The following is a 15719-nucleotide window of genomic DNA, read 5'->3' as shown; positions in this document are numbered from 1 at the left end:
TAGCCATCTGTTTAAGTGTTGGCAAAACTGAGGCTATATTTTTTGGACACAAGAAATTAGAAAATTCTTTTAATTTCAGCTCTTTTGAACCCTTCATAATTGTTTTCAAACGACCAGGTTCCTCAATGATCAGGCTGTTCAGGGGCATAGAAAACTAAGACCTGAACTGAAGCATGCAGCAAGTGCAAAACATATGGTTCACAGCATGTTATTGATCTGTATATTCCCTGTTGGTCAGCAGGCTTAAGGGCTACGGTTTTAAGACAATATTTTTCCAGTTACACCTTTTTGCATGTTAAATGTTGGTTAGTAAATGTGTTCTCTTGTGAGGATGACCCTTCTCCGTGGTGGAAGACCAGCTTCTGGCACAAGACGTTGCCAGACAAATCCTGAAGTTCACTGTACAGTAGCGGTAATGTGTCTTCGGCATGAGGTCTTAATTGCTCTTTGCCCTCTTGATGCAAAGACAAAGTTCAACAGCTTCTATTGCCACCTTAAAAATGTGTCATGAAATGAGTGTGAAATATTTGTTCATGTACTGTGATTTGTTACATAAAGTAGAGCTCTGTTCTGTAATGTTAACCTTGTCCACAGAACTGAAGTCAGTTAAGTTAAGACATGCAGTGCAGTTCTGGGGTGCTGGGGGTTGTTGAATTTCCCGGTTTTCTTGTCCATGTTACCATAGAGTTGATTATTGGCTGTTTTTTTCTCTTTTACCTATGCATGAATTTTAAGCTATACTACCAAACTTTGCCTCTAAAATGGTTTTGTACTTCCCGTCCTTCATTCACAGGATAGTATTTTGAACCCTCCTACATACCCCCTGAAATTATTTTCTCTGTTCTCCCATGACAAAAAAGTTCTATTGCATTTATTGTCACAGGATGTTGTGGGCTGCAATATTTCTCCTGTGGATGGATTCCAGTCAAGAGATGAATCTCTATCCTATTTGTGCAATGTTGTATCAAAGGAAGATGGATCTTTCAGCTTTCTTTCTCTGCCAAGTGGGAAATACACGGTGGTAAGTAGCTAGAAAGTTCATTGGTTGTCTATCCATTGGGTTGTTAACTTTCATTTTCTAAATTGGATGATGCTTGACTTTGTAGCTGTTAAAACAGAAGTAGTTGAAATATTTTGAATTGGATGAAACAATTGGAATACAAACCTCCAACCTAAAGTATATGACAGTGAAGTAAGTTGCTGTGATAGGGCTCTGTGGTGTGGTTTCTGAGGAAAAACTTATTTGCAAATCAGGCTCTGAATTACCTGCATACATTGGCCTGTCACAGAACAACACCTACAGGCTGCTGGGAGACTGAAAGTTTCAGTTGGCTACAGCCACCTCAAGTCCTTTAAGTTCTCTGTTTTCTTTTTTGCCCGTTCTCTTTATTATGTCTGAGTAGTGTGGGAGCATGGTTGCCTGTGCACGGCCTAGAATGATGGTCCTGCATTCTCTGTCAGAAGTGGGATTCAAACTTTTCTCATTCCTTTAACCCTTCTAGCAATCTTATAGCATCCTATCTGTAAGCTCTTGCACATCCAAGTATCTTTGCTGTATTCTGAGTAGAGGGTTTGTTTTCTGTCTCTTTGGATAATCCCATATGGTTTCCATCAAACAGTCTTGAAATACTGCCTTTATTCTTGTCTCCATCCCTCTTAAGTTATTTTTTCCAGGAAGTTTGCAGCCCATTTGACCCTTCATAGAGGTGTCTGATGGTGATAAGGACATGGAAAATGGTAAAGGAAAACAATTCTGTTGCCGTAGCTTCTTAGGAGTCAAAGCAATGTGTCTTCTTTCAGATACCATTCTACAGGGGAGAGAGAATTACCTTTGATGTTGCGCCATCTAGATTGGACTTCCTTGTAGAGCATGACAGTTTACAGATTGAGGTGAGGCTTTCAGAGGAGGTAATCTTTTTGTGCCATTCGTTTCTGTAAAAGTATAACTGACTTTAGCAGAAAGCAGGTGTATTATGGAAAAACTTCTTTGTAAGAAGTTTGAAGACATTTGTTATACATACCCTCTTGTACAGCAGGTAGAAGGCAATATCTAGCATCATGCTGTATTTCTACACTTCATTCCCTTTTACTAGGAAGAAACAAAATATGGAAAAGCTGTCCACAATATTCACTTTCATGTCCATGTTGCAAACAGGCAGTAATCTTTCAGGTTGCTTAAATTTTCTCATTCACATTGTCAGATCTGTGGAGAAGGGCCTGTAGGTTTGTATGGTTTGCAGAGTGCCTTGTGTAATGGCATTATGATCTGTGATTTGGGCCTTCTGAACCGGATTGATGCAGAGAAACTGAGAATCTGTTCCTGTACTTGGGGGAGCAGCATGCCTGGAGATTGATATGTACTTTCATTGTGATTATGCTGGTACATTCTTTTCCCAAAGCTGGAAATAAATTTCCTTTATATGTGTGTGTGGGGAAAACAGTCGGTGTTGATTGCTGTAGGTGTGTGTTTGCTTTTACAGAGTAAAGATTAATGTTAACTTTTTTCCCATTTCAGCCTGTTTTCCATGTGATGGGTTTCTCTGTCACAGGCAGGGTGTTGAATGGTCCTGAAGGAGAAGGAGTTGCTGACGCCACCGTGACTCTGAACAATCAGATTAATGGTATGCAGTGGTCTTGGTTTTTCTTGCTACAGGGAAGCCTTTATTGAGCTCAAGTACAGGACTAGTGTGTGAGATGGAACTAACCCTTCAGGATAATACACTACTTTTGTTGCAGTTTATTTCAAATATTAAAGTGGTTTTCATGCAGTTAATTAATTTTGCATTTTCTGGCTTAGATGAGAGTATTAGGTGTTCATTTGTTTTGCTGTTGAAAATTTTCAATTTTCTTTCAACTGTATGCCAAATTTGTGGTCTAGTAAGAAAACGTAATACTCTTTCTTTGTTGTGCAATGCAAATTAAAAATAGCCTAAAGCAGTGCATACCCTCTGTCTCTTTTTGACACATAAGGATAGGCAGTCAACACACGCTCTATTTTTTAACTCTTCTCGTTATTTTTTACAGTAAAAACAAAAGCTGATGGCTCTTTCCGCCTTGAGAACATAACAACAGGTACATACACAATTCATGCTAGGAAAGAGCATCTGTTTTTTGATACTGTTACTGTGAAGATTGCACCAAATACACCTCAGCTAGCAAACATCATTGCAACAGGGTAAGTACTGGTGTCATGATGAAAATATAGTTTGATGTGTGGACAGGGTCTTGCAAATGGGTGGTTCTTTTGCATGTCATGCCCAGACTTGCGTACAGTTATCAGGAGCTAAATGTTGCTCGAGAAATTCAAGGTAAACGGGGCAGCATGAGTGCAGGATAACGTTTTGTCCACAGTGTTTTGCTCAATACTAGTTAAGGTTTAGAGCACCCTCTTTATAACCTCTCCCTTGCAAATGAAGACGCTAAGACATGGGTATATTGAGCAATTTTAGAACAGCAAGTGAACCAAGAAAGGAAAAGAGAAGCTTTCTGCCGCTGCTGCTGCACTTCAGATACCCTCCTTCTGGTCAAGAGTGGAGTTTCATAACTGTCTGGTGCAGTGTTGCACTGAACCTCTACATTTTATTGCTCACTCTCAACGTCATAGTTGTCTAATAGGAATTGTTTCTTATTTGTGATTCTTTGACTGCTGAGCGTAAGCCTGTATAATGGTGACAGGATGAGTTTGGGAGTGTAAGGCTGTGCAGTGGTAGGAGATACGCTGTGAGCTGAGGAAGACAAAAGGGGCATGGCTCTGTGTCCAGGAGCTTCTCCTGAGGAGGAAGTAGTGTCAACCTTCCAGAGGAGTGAAAACTAGGAATTTACTGAGGCAAATGGCAGCTAGCTCATACAGACTTAGGTAGCTAATTAGAAAAAAAAAGTGTGCTGTTAAGTGACCAGTTACAGTTTTTTCAGTCACTAAATATGTTGTGCTGTTGAAGGTGAAAAGTAAAACTTGACAGCTTCTCATTTGTCATCTTGTCTTGCGTTTTCACAAATGTAGGTGTACTAGGGTTGTGTTCCAGTGAATGACCTATCATATTTGAGGTCTTTGACTCAAAACATTTGAAACTGTTTAAAACCTGAGGGATGGCAGTCCTAAGTCAGTTGCCTGCCTAGCCAGAAAAATTGCTTGAAGTGATTGGATTGGTGGCGGGGAAGAATGAAGCAAGTTGCTTGCAAATAAAAATGTAACATAACATCATGGTGACTTCCTTGTAAAAGAAAAGATCCCATTAGTCGAAAATGAGTTTGCACTTGTTCCACTGTGTTTGCTTATGGTACCTCTTTGATATGAACGCTCTTTCAGGAGAAATCCATTCTAATTCATGTGTTAGGACCCCAACATAGTGAGGTTTACTTTTTAAGGAAGTTTTAAGAGAAATATGTTTTATGAGCTTTGTCAAATCAAGATATTTATTCTTATGGCTGGCTTTTATTTAACAGATTCAGTGTGTGTGGCCGGATCTCAGTAACCCGTTTCCCTGACACAGTCAAACAAATTAGTAAATACAAGGTAACCATGATGCCTCAAGACAAAGACAAAGCGTCACTGTTTACAACAGAAACTGACCCTCACGGAGCATTTTGTTTTAAGGCAAAATCGGGTATATACAATGTTCAGGTAAGAATGAGCTTCCATTTCTTCATTGTAGGACTATCATGAGTTTTTAGAAGATTTTAAACATTTAATTTCTAAAATTTGAGAAGTTGAATTTAGATTTTCCTGGTCCTTTTCTTCTGTTTGCACTATTTAAACCATGACAGTAATTTCCTTTTTTTTTTTTTTTTCTTTTTTCCCCCCTTAATAAGTTGAGATTCCCATGCTCCTTGTCCTTTACAGTTGTTTAAAGGAGATCAGGCCATTGGGGTTGAAAGTTCTTTCTTTCTCATCACAAGTTGTGATGTCCCTTAGATCACTTATTATAATACATTATCCTGTGAGTGAGACATATAACGTGTACCTTTCTCAGGTACCTAAATAGTTCCTGAGATTATAGATCACAGCAGAACCTGTAGTAGAGCCACCATGAATTTTGCATTGTGGGGGATAGTGCAGGCTGGAAGATAAGGAAGTGCATGATTATAAGGCCTCTAACTATCGTCATAGATAATGAAATAGCCTAATGTAGAAGCAGCAGTACATCTTGAAGTGAAATTCACTCAGACTTTTGAAACTGAGCTGTTTGGGGGATTTTTAGCTCAGTTTCATTGCAGTTCTTTGGAGGATTTTTAATACAGAATTTTGAAAAGCATATTTGGGAGGCTGGTTTTGATTTACAGTAAATTTCCATTTTCTGATTTCTGGTAAGTGGATTGAACTCAGCAGAGTGAGTATATTTGGACTGGTATCTAAAAGCTGGTGATGTCTTGATGTGATATACTCTACAGGTAATTATTCCAGAGGTTGAGACCAGAGCAGGGTTGGCTTTGAAACCCAAAATGTTCCCTGTTACTGTTACAGACAGACCAGTAATGGATGTGACCTTCTCTCAGTTTTTGGCATCCGTCTCAGGGAAGATCTCTTGTTTAGGTAAGCCAGTTTTGAAAGTGAAGTGGAAATGGGAACAGAGAATGTTAGCACTACATGTGTGAATGAGTACTGTTTAGATCAAGGCACTTGCTGTGGTTAGCCCCATCAGCAGGTAATTAAATTTAACTTCCAGCACATAGATAAAGCAGCTCTTTTTTCGGGAGACCTTACAGCCTGATAAGGTACCTTAATAAAGTTTGGAGTAAAGTTATGTACCTATTTTTAATACTTGCTAGGAATAAGTAAGTATTCCTTCCTCAGGAAGGAAACCTGACCTGTTTGCCTTTCTCATAAGTTGGGTAAGTTCTGGGAGGAAGTGCTCCTGGCTGACGTTAGGGATACTGTATCTCAATCTGAAAAGTATTGGAAGCAAAATAGACATTTAAAAAAAAAATAAAATAAAAGCAGTGCATGTAAAAGTCTGTAGGATAGAGGCTCAAGCTGTTGACAGAAGCTTGCAATCTCTGTTCTCTTTCATAAGCTTTTGTCTTTATTTTAGTGTAAGGTTCCTCTCTCCTGCTTTTTTCCTTGATTACCCACTGATTTCAGCAGATGATGATTGGAGCTTGGCTTTTGTCATTTTTACCCCTTCCTTTTTCCTCTCTGAATCCCCTCTGCACTTTGTGTTCTGTCTCTCAGGTGTTTACTGGGCCCTGTAGTCTCTGAAGAGCAAGGTGGACCGAGGGATTTAATGTTGGCCTTTGGTTGTTACTTGCTGTTAGATAAACGAATATGATTAACAGTCTCAAACTTCCAGAAAAATGCAAAAAAGAAATAAGAGTTATAATTGGAAACATTCTCTACTAGAAGAGAGCAATCATTTTAATGTTAGCACACATCAAGCTTACTTGGAGTGGGGGGTTTTGGAGGCAAAGCTGGCAAGCCAGAATGCAGTCTCATTTTCTGCTGTCTTTTCTGCATAGATGCTTGTGGTGATCTGATGGTGACATTACAGTCTGTGAGCCGCCAGGGTGAAAAACGCAACCTGCAGCTCTCTGGAAACATGGACTCAGTGGCCTTCACGTTTGAAAATGTGCTACCTGGCAAATACAAAGGTAGGGTTATGGGAAACTGCTTGAAGTGTTACCTTAGTAGCTGAATTTGTGACTGAATCTGTATACTTCTGTTATTATGGATACCGTTTACAGTATGCCCAACATGGAACTAGTTCTGAAACTTGAGAGAATCTGGAAAAATACTATACAACAGTGCATCAAGTGTTCTTAATGTTGTATATTTAACACTTCTGTCAGCTTACAGGTAACCGCTCCCCTAAGTTTTAGGGTCTACATGGCTGGTGTGAGGAAAAAGGGCTTTATCACGAACTGACTTGTCCCAAGCCTAAGAACAGGGGCACACTATGGTTCTTCTCCTTCCACAGTACCTCTCCTAAGAGCAGTACTGGTTTTGGCCAGCCTGCCTTGGCCTACTATGAAAAGAAATTGTTTTCCAGGGAAAGGTGTAGAAGGAGTATATACAGATTGCTGTTTTTATACACGAATCAGAACATCTTTCTACCAGGTGAAATTGGAGTCAGGTTCTGATGTCCTCTAGGCTTCTTTGACTATCACAATGATAGTGCACATTGCAGAACTTTCCAGGACGATCAGACCTCCTTATTCCTTTTTATAATAGCTTTTCTGTTACGAGATACGCTGGATTCCTAGTGATACTGCAGTGCTGTGAGCCAGGTCTGTTACTGCAGTCATTGTTGTGTATCTGGCTTTGAAGCTCATTGTCAGGGAAGTTAGGGTGATACAAGCTTTTTACACCACAAAACCTGCCCTTAGTCACACATTACTAAAATGCTTTGTGTGGTATGTATTCTAGTAAGCATTGTACATGAAGACTGGTGCTGGAAGAATAAGTCTTTGGAGTTGGAAGTCCTGGAGGAAGATGTTTCAGGAGTAGAATTCAGGCAGACTGGATATATGCTGAGGTGTTCTCTTTCTCATGCAATTACACTGGTATGTAGGTAACAAATGTTCTTGTCTTTTTTTGATGACCTTGTGTAGGTAGGTTGGATTATGCTTGGAATCAAGGCTTTCTCATGTCTCTAGGGAGTCCTATAGCACAGCAACATTGATGTTTAGAGTGCTTTGAGATTTGTCTCTTAGATTTGGTAAAATGGTCTTGTGTTATTAGCTGCTATAAAAGAGAAGCATTAATGTATCTTTGAGGAAAATACTGTTTTCATTTTGTTGTTTAGTAGTTACTAATACTAAATTGTGTTGTGGCTTCACAGGAATTTTATCAAGATGGAAATGGACCAGAGAACGTTGGTGTTTATAACCTGTCCAAAGGAGTGAATAGATTCTGTCTTTCAAAGCCAGGTAACAGTGCTAAAATCTTAGTTTAAAAAAATGAAAAAAATGAAAATCCACTAATACCGCTGGGAATAAAAAAAAAAAAAAAAGAAAAAAAAGAAAAAATCTGTTGTGGTTTCTGAAAGGCATTGTTTTATTTACATCTGTATATAAATACTCTGTCTTAAATTTTTAGAATTCTCTGAAGTAAAATAATTTTTTTGTTTTGGACTTGGTGAAGGGCTTTGATCTTTGATGAATGAAGAACATGTTAAAATAATCTTGTTCATATGGGTTCTATTTGTCAGTCCCATTAGAACATGACTGACAAAACAAAGTTTCATTTCAATACAGGATTCTTCAGGGATAACTGTTAAAAAGTACCACAGGGTTATCTACAACAGGAAAAAAGAATGTTATAAAATTAGATATTTTTTTTTGCTCCTTTTAATGTCTTAGAGCTAACTCTCTGTTATGGTCTCTTAGCAAAACAGTTAAGAAATGTATTTGGTTTTGATTCAGTTTGCAGCTTTGAACATTTCCTCCTTGCAGCCAGTGGTCTCCTTCACAATACAATAATACAATGGTTCTATAATCAGTCAAAGGGTATCAGCTGCGGGACCACAACAGGTTACTTTGAGCTTGTTTGGTTTGTTGTGTTTGTAATTATGTTTATCTGCAGTGATGCCTATTTGTGGTTTGTATCAGTGTACGTTAGAAACTGTGCAGCTTCCAGTAATGATATAATGAACAGAGGTGAATTAATTTACAAGTGTCTGTGTGAAAGGCAGTAGATACATAGTCAAATTTTGTAATTGTTTCTATACCTCAGGTCTCGTGTGATCTTGAGAATTCAGCCAACACAGTAAGCTTGAATTTTTTCAGTGAATCATTCTTTGACTTTGACATGATCATTCTTTGACATGTTTACAGGTGTATATGAAGTGACCCCACGTTCCTGCCACCAGTTTGAACATGAGTATTACACTTACGACACGTAAGAGCAAAATCTGGTTTTGATCTTATGCCTATCAGTATGCTTTCATAAAGCTTCCTTCTGCTGCAGCTGCTTTCTTTCAGCAATTCAGGATGTGTTGCTATGACGGCCTCTAACCAATAGAGGGAAGCTTTAGCAAAACGTATCAGATGTGTTCTCTCGCCCTTTGGAGTCTTAAAGAAACCAAAGTCAACTAATGATAGGCTTTAAAGATGCTTTTACTACTTTAAATGGATATTTTTGTCAGCCTTCTGTCTGTTTAATATTGGTTTTGCTGTGTAACAAAGGAGAGATATTTCAGTGGAAATTGTTCATCACTTGTGAGAGTTGAAATGCAAAAGATAGGATAGTAAGTTTACTAAGAGGCATATATGACCATTCTATGTCCCGAGTGCGATGGCTCTGTGGTGATTTGATTCTGCTCACCTCAGTTTTTGCAAACTGAATAAATATTCACCCTAATCACAAGTAAGCAGTGCTGCTCTTTCTAAGTCAGCCATGTTTTATTAGTTATTTGTAGGTCGTGGTCTGGCAATGCGCTTAATGGCTCTGTGCTGCCAAAAAGAGGATTTCTGTTCCCAGACTAGTTATAATTCATGAACATAGCAGAAAGCAAATTCAGCATTAAAATCTGATTTTTTTTCTACTGTGTTAGTGAATTAAAAGTACTTCAAAGAGAGATATGCTCAACAGGAGAGCCAGCACAAAGTGAGTGGATAGAAGCAGAAACCCTCTTTTGGCAGCAAAGCACCATTAGTCTTGGAGCATCTTGGTGAACTATGTCTAACAGGACAAACTTTTCAGTGTTCTTCTGCTGTGTGTAAAGGTATTGTACAGATGAAATCAATCAGATCAGCTTTAGCTTGAGAGGAAGCAGGAGGCACAAAGGAAGGAACTGATTTGGCCAGTGTCATGCAGTGGTTTGGGGTTCAGAGCTGGAAAATGCTCCCTTCCCAATATGCTATCATCTCAGCGCTACAGCTTTGCTGTGTAATTTGTATGTCATCTTTTATAAAGCACTTCAAACTTAAGGATGGGAACACAAACTCTGCTAAATAAGACTTGGTTATTTTCTGTAGGAGGGGAACCTTGAATTAATCTCTTTGTTACTTGGATTTACAGGTCCTCGCCTAGTATACTGACGCTCACTGCAGTTCGACACCATGTTCTTGGCACGATTGTAACAGATAAACTGATGGATGTGACTATTACCATTAAGTAAGAACAAAGAAATCTTGGGGCTATAAAAAGTGGAAGAAAAAACCATCTCTCTCATAAAGTTGTACTCTGGTTTTAATACTGCAGTGGCTGCTTTCTAAAGGGATGGCATCCAACTCTAGACTGTAAGAGGTTTTTATGCTAAGCCGTGCTTTGAGTTCTTTGTAGATAGATAAATGAATCCCAGCCCTTATTTTGAACATTGTCATTTCATTTCAATATAGCTGCTTTCTACTTGTGTGTCATGTTAAAAAGGAATGATTTTCTGAGTTTTTATACACTTTAATGAATGGAAGTTTCAGAATTCAGAGGGTATTGTTTTAGCTAAGGTCTGAGCTCTTTAGCACTGGCACCTATTTTTTTCCTTTTTTGTTTCCTCAGAATAAGAATCTGCTGCTTTAGAGCATTGTTACTGGCATGAAGAGGGTTATAAAAGGAAAACCATGCAGAGTGATTACAGGCTAATGTGCCAATTTATGTTTAGCTGAACAGACAGCTCACTAGGGAGCACTGATTTGTGAACAGCTTTAATTGTATGAGGTGCCAGATCTGCCTGGAAGTGTCTGATAATGATAAGTGCTTTGTTAATGCTCTGCTGATGTCTACTTGTTCTAGACTATGGGTTCTCAAACTTTTTTGAGTGTAGAAAACATCTTTTCAGAGAACAAATTACCTGCAGAGCATTGCCTTGAGTTCCCCGAGTTTAATGAACCTGTGACTGCAACTGCTGGGCAACTACAGCAGCTGGAAAAGAAACACTGAGACAGCAGAGAGCCATTAGGATTTTAAAAACAACTTAGTGAGGAGGTGAATATTATACCAACCTTCTAGGCTGGTTGGGGTTTTTTCTGACCATTGGCAAGTGCTTTGAAGGCAGCTCAGTTGCCACAGACCATCTCTGTTCAAGCCTGCCTGAAGCTTTTCAGCCAAAGTCCAATTTGTGAAATGCCATCAACATGAAAGGAACAGCTCTAGATTTAAAAGCAAGCCAGTTGTTTTTGCAAGTCTGTGTTTGTGTACCAGATCCATGGCAGTGACCTGTTAACTTTTAGTTAACCAAAAGAACCCAAAAACCCCAACCAAAAATAGAGTTAATTCTTAACAATTTTGGATGATGGTTTGTTATGTTTGAAAAATGAGACGGTAGTAATTTACTATGAATATCATGAGACTCTGTGTGTGTCTGTACAGATTTTTAATAGGTTTTAAGACAAAAAAAAATTTTTTTATATGTTTCTGTATTGTCTCTGGACTGCAGAGAAAGAATTTAAAGCCTTGATGAAACTTAGTGTGATAGAGCAATAGTATCTGTTTTTCTTAAAAAAGACAAAATATAACATAGGTGAAGACTGAAGCAGGAGGCAGAACTATCCTGATAATCTAAAGTGGTTGTAGGAAAAGTAATCGTGATCATTTTGGTTCACTCCTCGTAGAGAATTTTACAATGTTCTGCGACAGTTTTTCAGACTATTGTAGAAGAGACAGAAGATAAGGTACAAAGGATGGTTGGAGACTAGAAGAAATTGCTAGGAAAGAGAGGATGTAAGATCAGGGAAAGTGAAATGAGATGCATTGTTCTGAGCTGATTGAAAGAACTTGGTTAAACTTACCTAGCAATCTGTTCAGTGGACAGTGACAAGATAGCTGGATAGTTCCAATGTATAGGGCAGATAGGTTAGAACTCAGAGCTTTTTGTGGGAATTGCCAGCTGTTGAAAGTATTTATTTCTGATAGGAGTTATTTTCTCCTTGTATACTCTACTCCTGAGAGGTAGGTTCTGAGGGAAGGTTCCTAGTACTGGAAAAAAAAATGACCTTACCAGTCTTTCTGTTTATTTTCTGTAATTCAGCCTTTCTGTATTAAGCTTGTCCTCAGATTTGGAATTCCAGCCTTTCTCTTTCAGTTTAGGGCTTTGTTAAGGGTACTCTTGCAAACAGGTCGTTTGGCTTAAGAATTTACCACTCCTGCTGGCTTGTCCATGCTTCTGTGGAAGGTTATTGCCCCTGCAGCAGAGCTGGTGTCTGGTACTTGCTGCAAAATTAAGATTCTCTACTTGCCAAAACCTAAGCTAAGCTAAGATGCTGGACTCCGGAAAGTGGTTGAGATGTAGGCATGCAGTGGGATGCCGAGGCACGGCAGAGGGGAGGAGGAGGCAACAGGGTCGTAACTTCTTGAATGGTTACAGCATGATGGGGCAAAATTTGTGAGAGTTGTAAGTAGGTCCTTTCCTCCTAGGCCAAGTAGGTTGCCTGTACTCCCTATGAATGAGCCTTTCTAGTAGAAAGTGATTGATATGGAGGTTAAAAGTTTTAGTTGTGCTTGGAATAAATAGCAGAATTAAAAAGGGATGGATTTAAAAAAAAAATCCTGGGACTTGTCTGCTGTGGTATAAAGGCAGTAATTAACAGGTATAACAAGCTCTTATCCCTCCATATGAAAGCAGATGATTTTATTTTCTCCTCCATGTTTTCAGGTCATCCATTGACAGTGAACCTGCGTTAGTTTTGGGGCCCCTGAAGTCTGTACAGGAGTTACGTAGGGAGCAGCAGCTGGCAGAAATTGAGACCCGCCGACAGGAGAGAGAAAAGAAGGGTCAAGAGGAGGAAGGAACAAAGCCACCAGTGCAAGAAATGGTGGAAGAACTCCAAGGACCATTCTTATATGAATTTTCATACTGGGCAAGGTAATACCAAGCCCCAGTGGACGAGGTGTATTCTTTGTACTGTTGTTTGGTGTTTCCACCAAACAGAACAGTGATATATTCCATATAGGAAAGAGCTGCTGTATCGGTACCCATGCCTGTTCTTGTTGACTGTCAGCTAAATGGGAACTAGTACCACATAATACTAATTTTGCTTAGGTTATTGTTGATACCTTTTCCTTGGGGTATTTAGATGGACTCTTGGGTCAATATGCAGTACTCTGTTCTACATGAGAGCTGCTAATTCCATTTGCTTCTAATTGTATCTTATTTGTGTTCTACAGGTCTGGAGAGAAAATTACTGTGACACCGTCATCAAAAGAGCTGCTTTTCTACCCGCCTTATGTGGAAACGGTTGTTAGTGGAGGTAAATATAAATAAAATCTAGCTTGAAAGGAGTAGATTTTTAAGGCAGAAATGTATCCTTATAGATGAATGCATGACTAGCTCTTCAAAGGTAATGTTAGGAAAGTAGCAGTTGCAGCTATTTCATTGGGCCAGTTTCACTCTGGAATTTGGAAGCGTGTGTGTTTGGCAGAGGGTGCAAGTACAGTTTTTATCAGCAGAGTATGCTTGTAAGTGCTGAAAGACCACCTGGCACAAGAGGAAGGGCTCGATTTCTGGATATTACACCAGATTCTCAGAATTGTTCACATTGCTCTCATCTAGAAAAATAGTTGTGCTAAAGCAGTGTTTGTATTTTGATTTTGTTACCAAATTCAAGTTTCTGTTAAGTTTTCTGTGTAGTAAATTACAATAATAAAAATACTCACAAAAAAGAAAACTTCAAAATTGTCAGGGTTGTCATCCATCCGTCAATGACACTTGTTAAGTCAGTGTCCATCTTGCCCTTAGTGAACATACTTTATTTGAAATCACTAGAAAATGTTAGGTACCCCTTTTTATGTGCCTCTTTGTTGTGCACATTCTAAATACATTGGGGGTGGTGGTGGTGTTAAAATTTTACTTATGTCATTAAGTATGACATATGCTGACCTGAACTTGATCTCAAAAACTTTTGTCAAAGTTCAGTGTAATATCAGCTAGAAGGGAGTATTGTTGGAATCTTCTCCATGTGGCTGCAGTATGTGTAATTTAATGAATCCTCAAAGCACTTAGCAAATTCAGAATGTTTGTTCTGGAGAGGTGCTTATAGCTTTGGAACTTAGTTATTAATTTTGGGAATGTTTAGATGTTTTAGGATGTGTTGAGAGGCCATACAATTTTGTGGGTTGATCTCTTATTCTAAGGTAAAAGAACACCAACTGATCACTTTGGAAGTAGTTAAACTCTTGCTGTAAGACACAATGGTGAGTGTATTTTTGACGTTCTTGTTTGTCTTAAATTCCCTTTGCAATGACCAAGAGAGTTGTCCTGGAAAGCTGATAGAGATTCATGGAAAAGCAGGCTTATTTCTGGAAGGGCAAATTCATCCTGAATTGGAAGGTGTTGAGATTGTCATTGGTGAAAAGGGAGCAACTTCCCCGCTCATCACTGTTTTCACTGATGACAAAGGTGCTTACAGGTAATTAACAGATTTGCTTTGATCTTTTGGATTCTTTAGTTAAAGTGCGATGGTGACTTGACAACGTGTGTGTAATATCCAAGTGCTTTTTTTAAAACAAGTTCTTTCCTTTTATTTGAAGTGTTGGGCCACTCCACAGTGACTTGGAATATACAGTTACTGCTCAGAAAGAGGGGTTTGTTTTGACTGCAGTAGAAGGAACAGTTGGGGACTTCAAAGCTTTTGCTCTTGCTGGGGTGACATTCGAGGTAATGTCCTAAATACTTTGGGTTCTGAATGAATGGTGTGCAGTTAGAGCTAGACAGGCAAAAAAGTTAACTGATGTGTCCCAGCCAAACACAAATGGGTGTGGGATTTGGGGATAAGATAATTTTGTCATGGGGAAAGAATCTCAGTGGATGCGCTTAAGTTGTAGGTCATGACTTGCCATGCAGGAGATATTTTGCAAGGCTTATAAAGTAAAAGTTAGAGCCTGCAGTCCAAAAGACTGGCTTTATTTGCTTTTGTAGAGTTGGACCACCTTCCCTTAATGAGTTTTATCCCTCAAGGTGACTTTTTTTGGGTACAGTCTGGTCCAACTAGTGCCTGGTTCTAGTCTTTGGGATACTTTGTTCTGGCCCCCAGCATGTCCTATGAAGTGGTAGAGAATGACTGTTCTGGTGACACATGCTATGTGTGGCTGTGACTGCCCAGATGTTGAGAGCACAAACCTCTGTAGCCCTGCACTCTCACAGGAAGGGATACACTGCAAATGTGGTTAGTTTTCTTCTGCTCACAGCTGAGTGCTCAGAGCCAGCACATCTGTGCATCCTGTAAGGGGCTTCTGAACTGAACCCTTCTTCGTAGAGCAACCCTCGCTTACACTTGAACTATTGTTTTTTTCAAAAATAGATCAAATCAGAGGATGACCAGGCTCTTGCTGGAGTTCTCTTGTCTCTCAGTGGAGGGGTGTTTCGGTCCAACCTCCTTACACAGGATAATGGCATGCTGACTTTTTCCAATCTGGTAAGTTGAAATTGATTCTTCTGAATGTGGCTGCATGTGTGACGCTGTGTTACTTTGCCGTCCAACATAGGGATGCTATTGGCTCTCTTCAGCGGCAGGGGGATGCATGGTCTCCTTTGAAACCATAACCCACAATGAGAGATGTAGGTCCTTCAGAGTGGACAGCACTTAAAATCTTAGCAAGTGAAAGATGTGAAATCTAACCTGGCAAGAGATTTCTCCCCAACAGGTAGTAGATGATGTTGATTGATCTCGGATACTAAATTGCAGTCTGTAAACATGAAACAAGCCAATTTGTTGACGATCATTTGAGGGAAGAAATCTAATGAAATTATTGATCTGTACATGTGTGTAGACATGCCTGAACAGTTTCCTTGCAGACATCCTTCTCTCCTGGTCACTTTCCTGTCCTTGAGGCCTTGTGGTAGGTTTTAGGG

The 15719-nt window shown here is 39.3% G+C and overlaps 1 protein-coding gene across 3 annotated transcripts in view; it reads left to right on the top strand.

The window, feature by feature from the left end:
• LOC142045454 (BOS complex subunit NOMO1) overlaps positions 1 to 15719 on the top strand; it is a 30582-nt gene that overhangs the window by 4530 nt on the left and 10333 nt on the right. For all 3 annotated transcript variants that reach the window (XM_075058995.1, XM_075058997.1, XM_075058998.1), the window contains exons 8-23: positions 884 to 1021; positions 1801 to 1890; positions 2516 to 2621; positions 3025 to 3175; positions 4444 to 4621; positions 5389 to 5530; positions 6454 to 6585; positions 7361 to 7497; positions 7776 to 7863; positions 8770 to 8833; positions 9956 to 10051; positions 12525 to 12734; positions 13037 to 13119; positions 14118 to 14277; positions 14399 to 14525; positions 15169 to 15282. In XM_075058995.1, the coding sequence (XP_074915096.1) occupies positions 884 to 1021; positions 1801 to 1890; positions 2516 to 2621; positions 3025 to 3175; positions 4444 to 4621; positions 5389 to 5530; positions 6454 to 6585; positions 7361 to 7497; positions 7776 to 7863; positions 8770 to 8833; positions 9956 to 10051; positions 12525 to 12734; positions 13037 to 13119; positions 14118 to 14277; positions 14399 to 14525; positions 15169 to 15282 (2016 nt within the window). The remainder of the gene's footprint in view (positions 1 to 883; positions 1022 to 1800; positions 1891 to 2515; positions 2622 to 3024; positions 3176 to 4443; positions 4622 to 5388; positions 5531 to 6453; positions 6586 to 7360; positions 7498 to 7775; positions 7864 to 8769; positions 8834 to 9955; positions 10052 to 12524; positions 12735 to 13036; positions 13120 to 14117; positions 14278 to 14398; positions 14526 to 15168; positions 15283 to 15719) is intronic.

The sequence above is a fragment of the Buteo buteo genome, chromosome 27 (genome assembly GCF_964188355.1).
Source record: "Buteo buteo chromosome 27, bButBut1.hap1.1, whole genome shotgun sequence".
Lineage (NCBI taxonomy): Eukaryota > Metazoa > Chordata > Aves > Accipitriformes > Accipitridae > Buteo > Buteo buteo.
The sequence above is the reverse complement of the archived record's forward strand: the minus strand, read 5'-3'. Positions and strand labels throughout refer to the sequence as shown.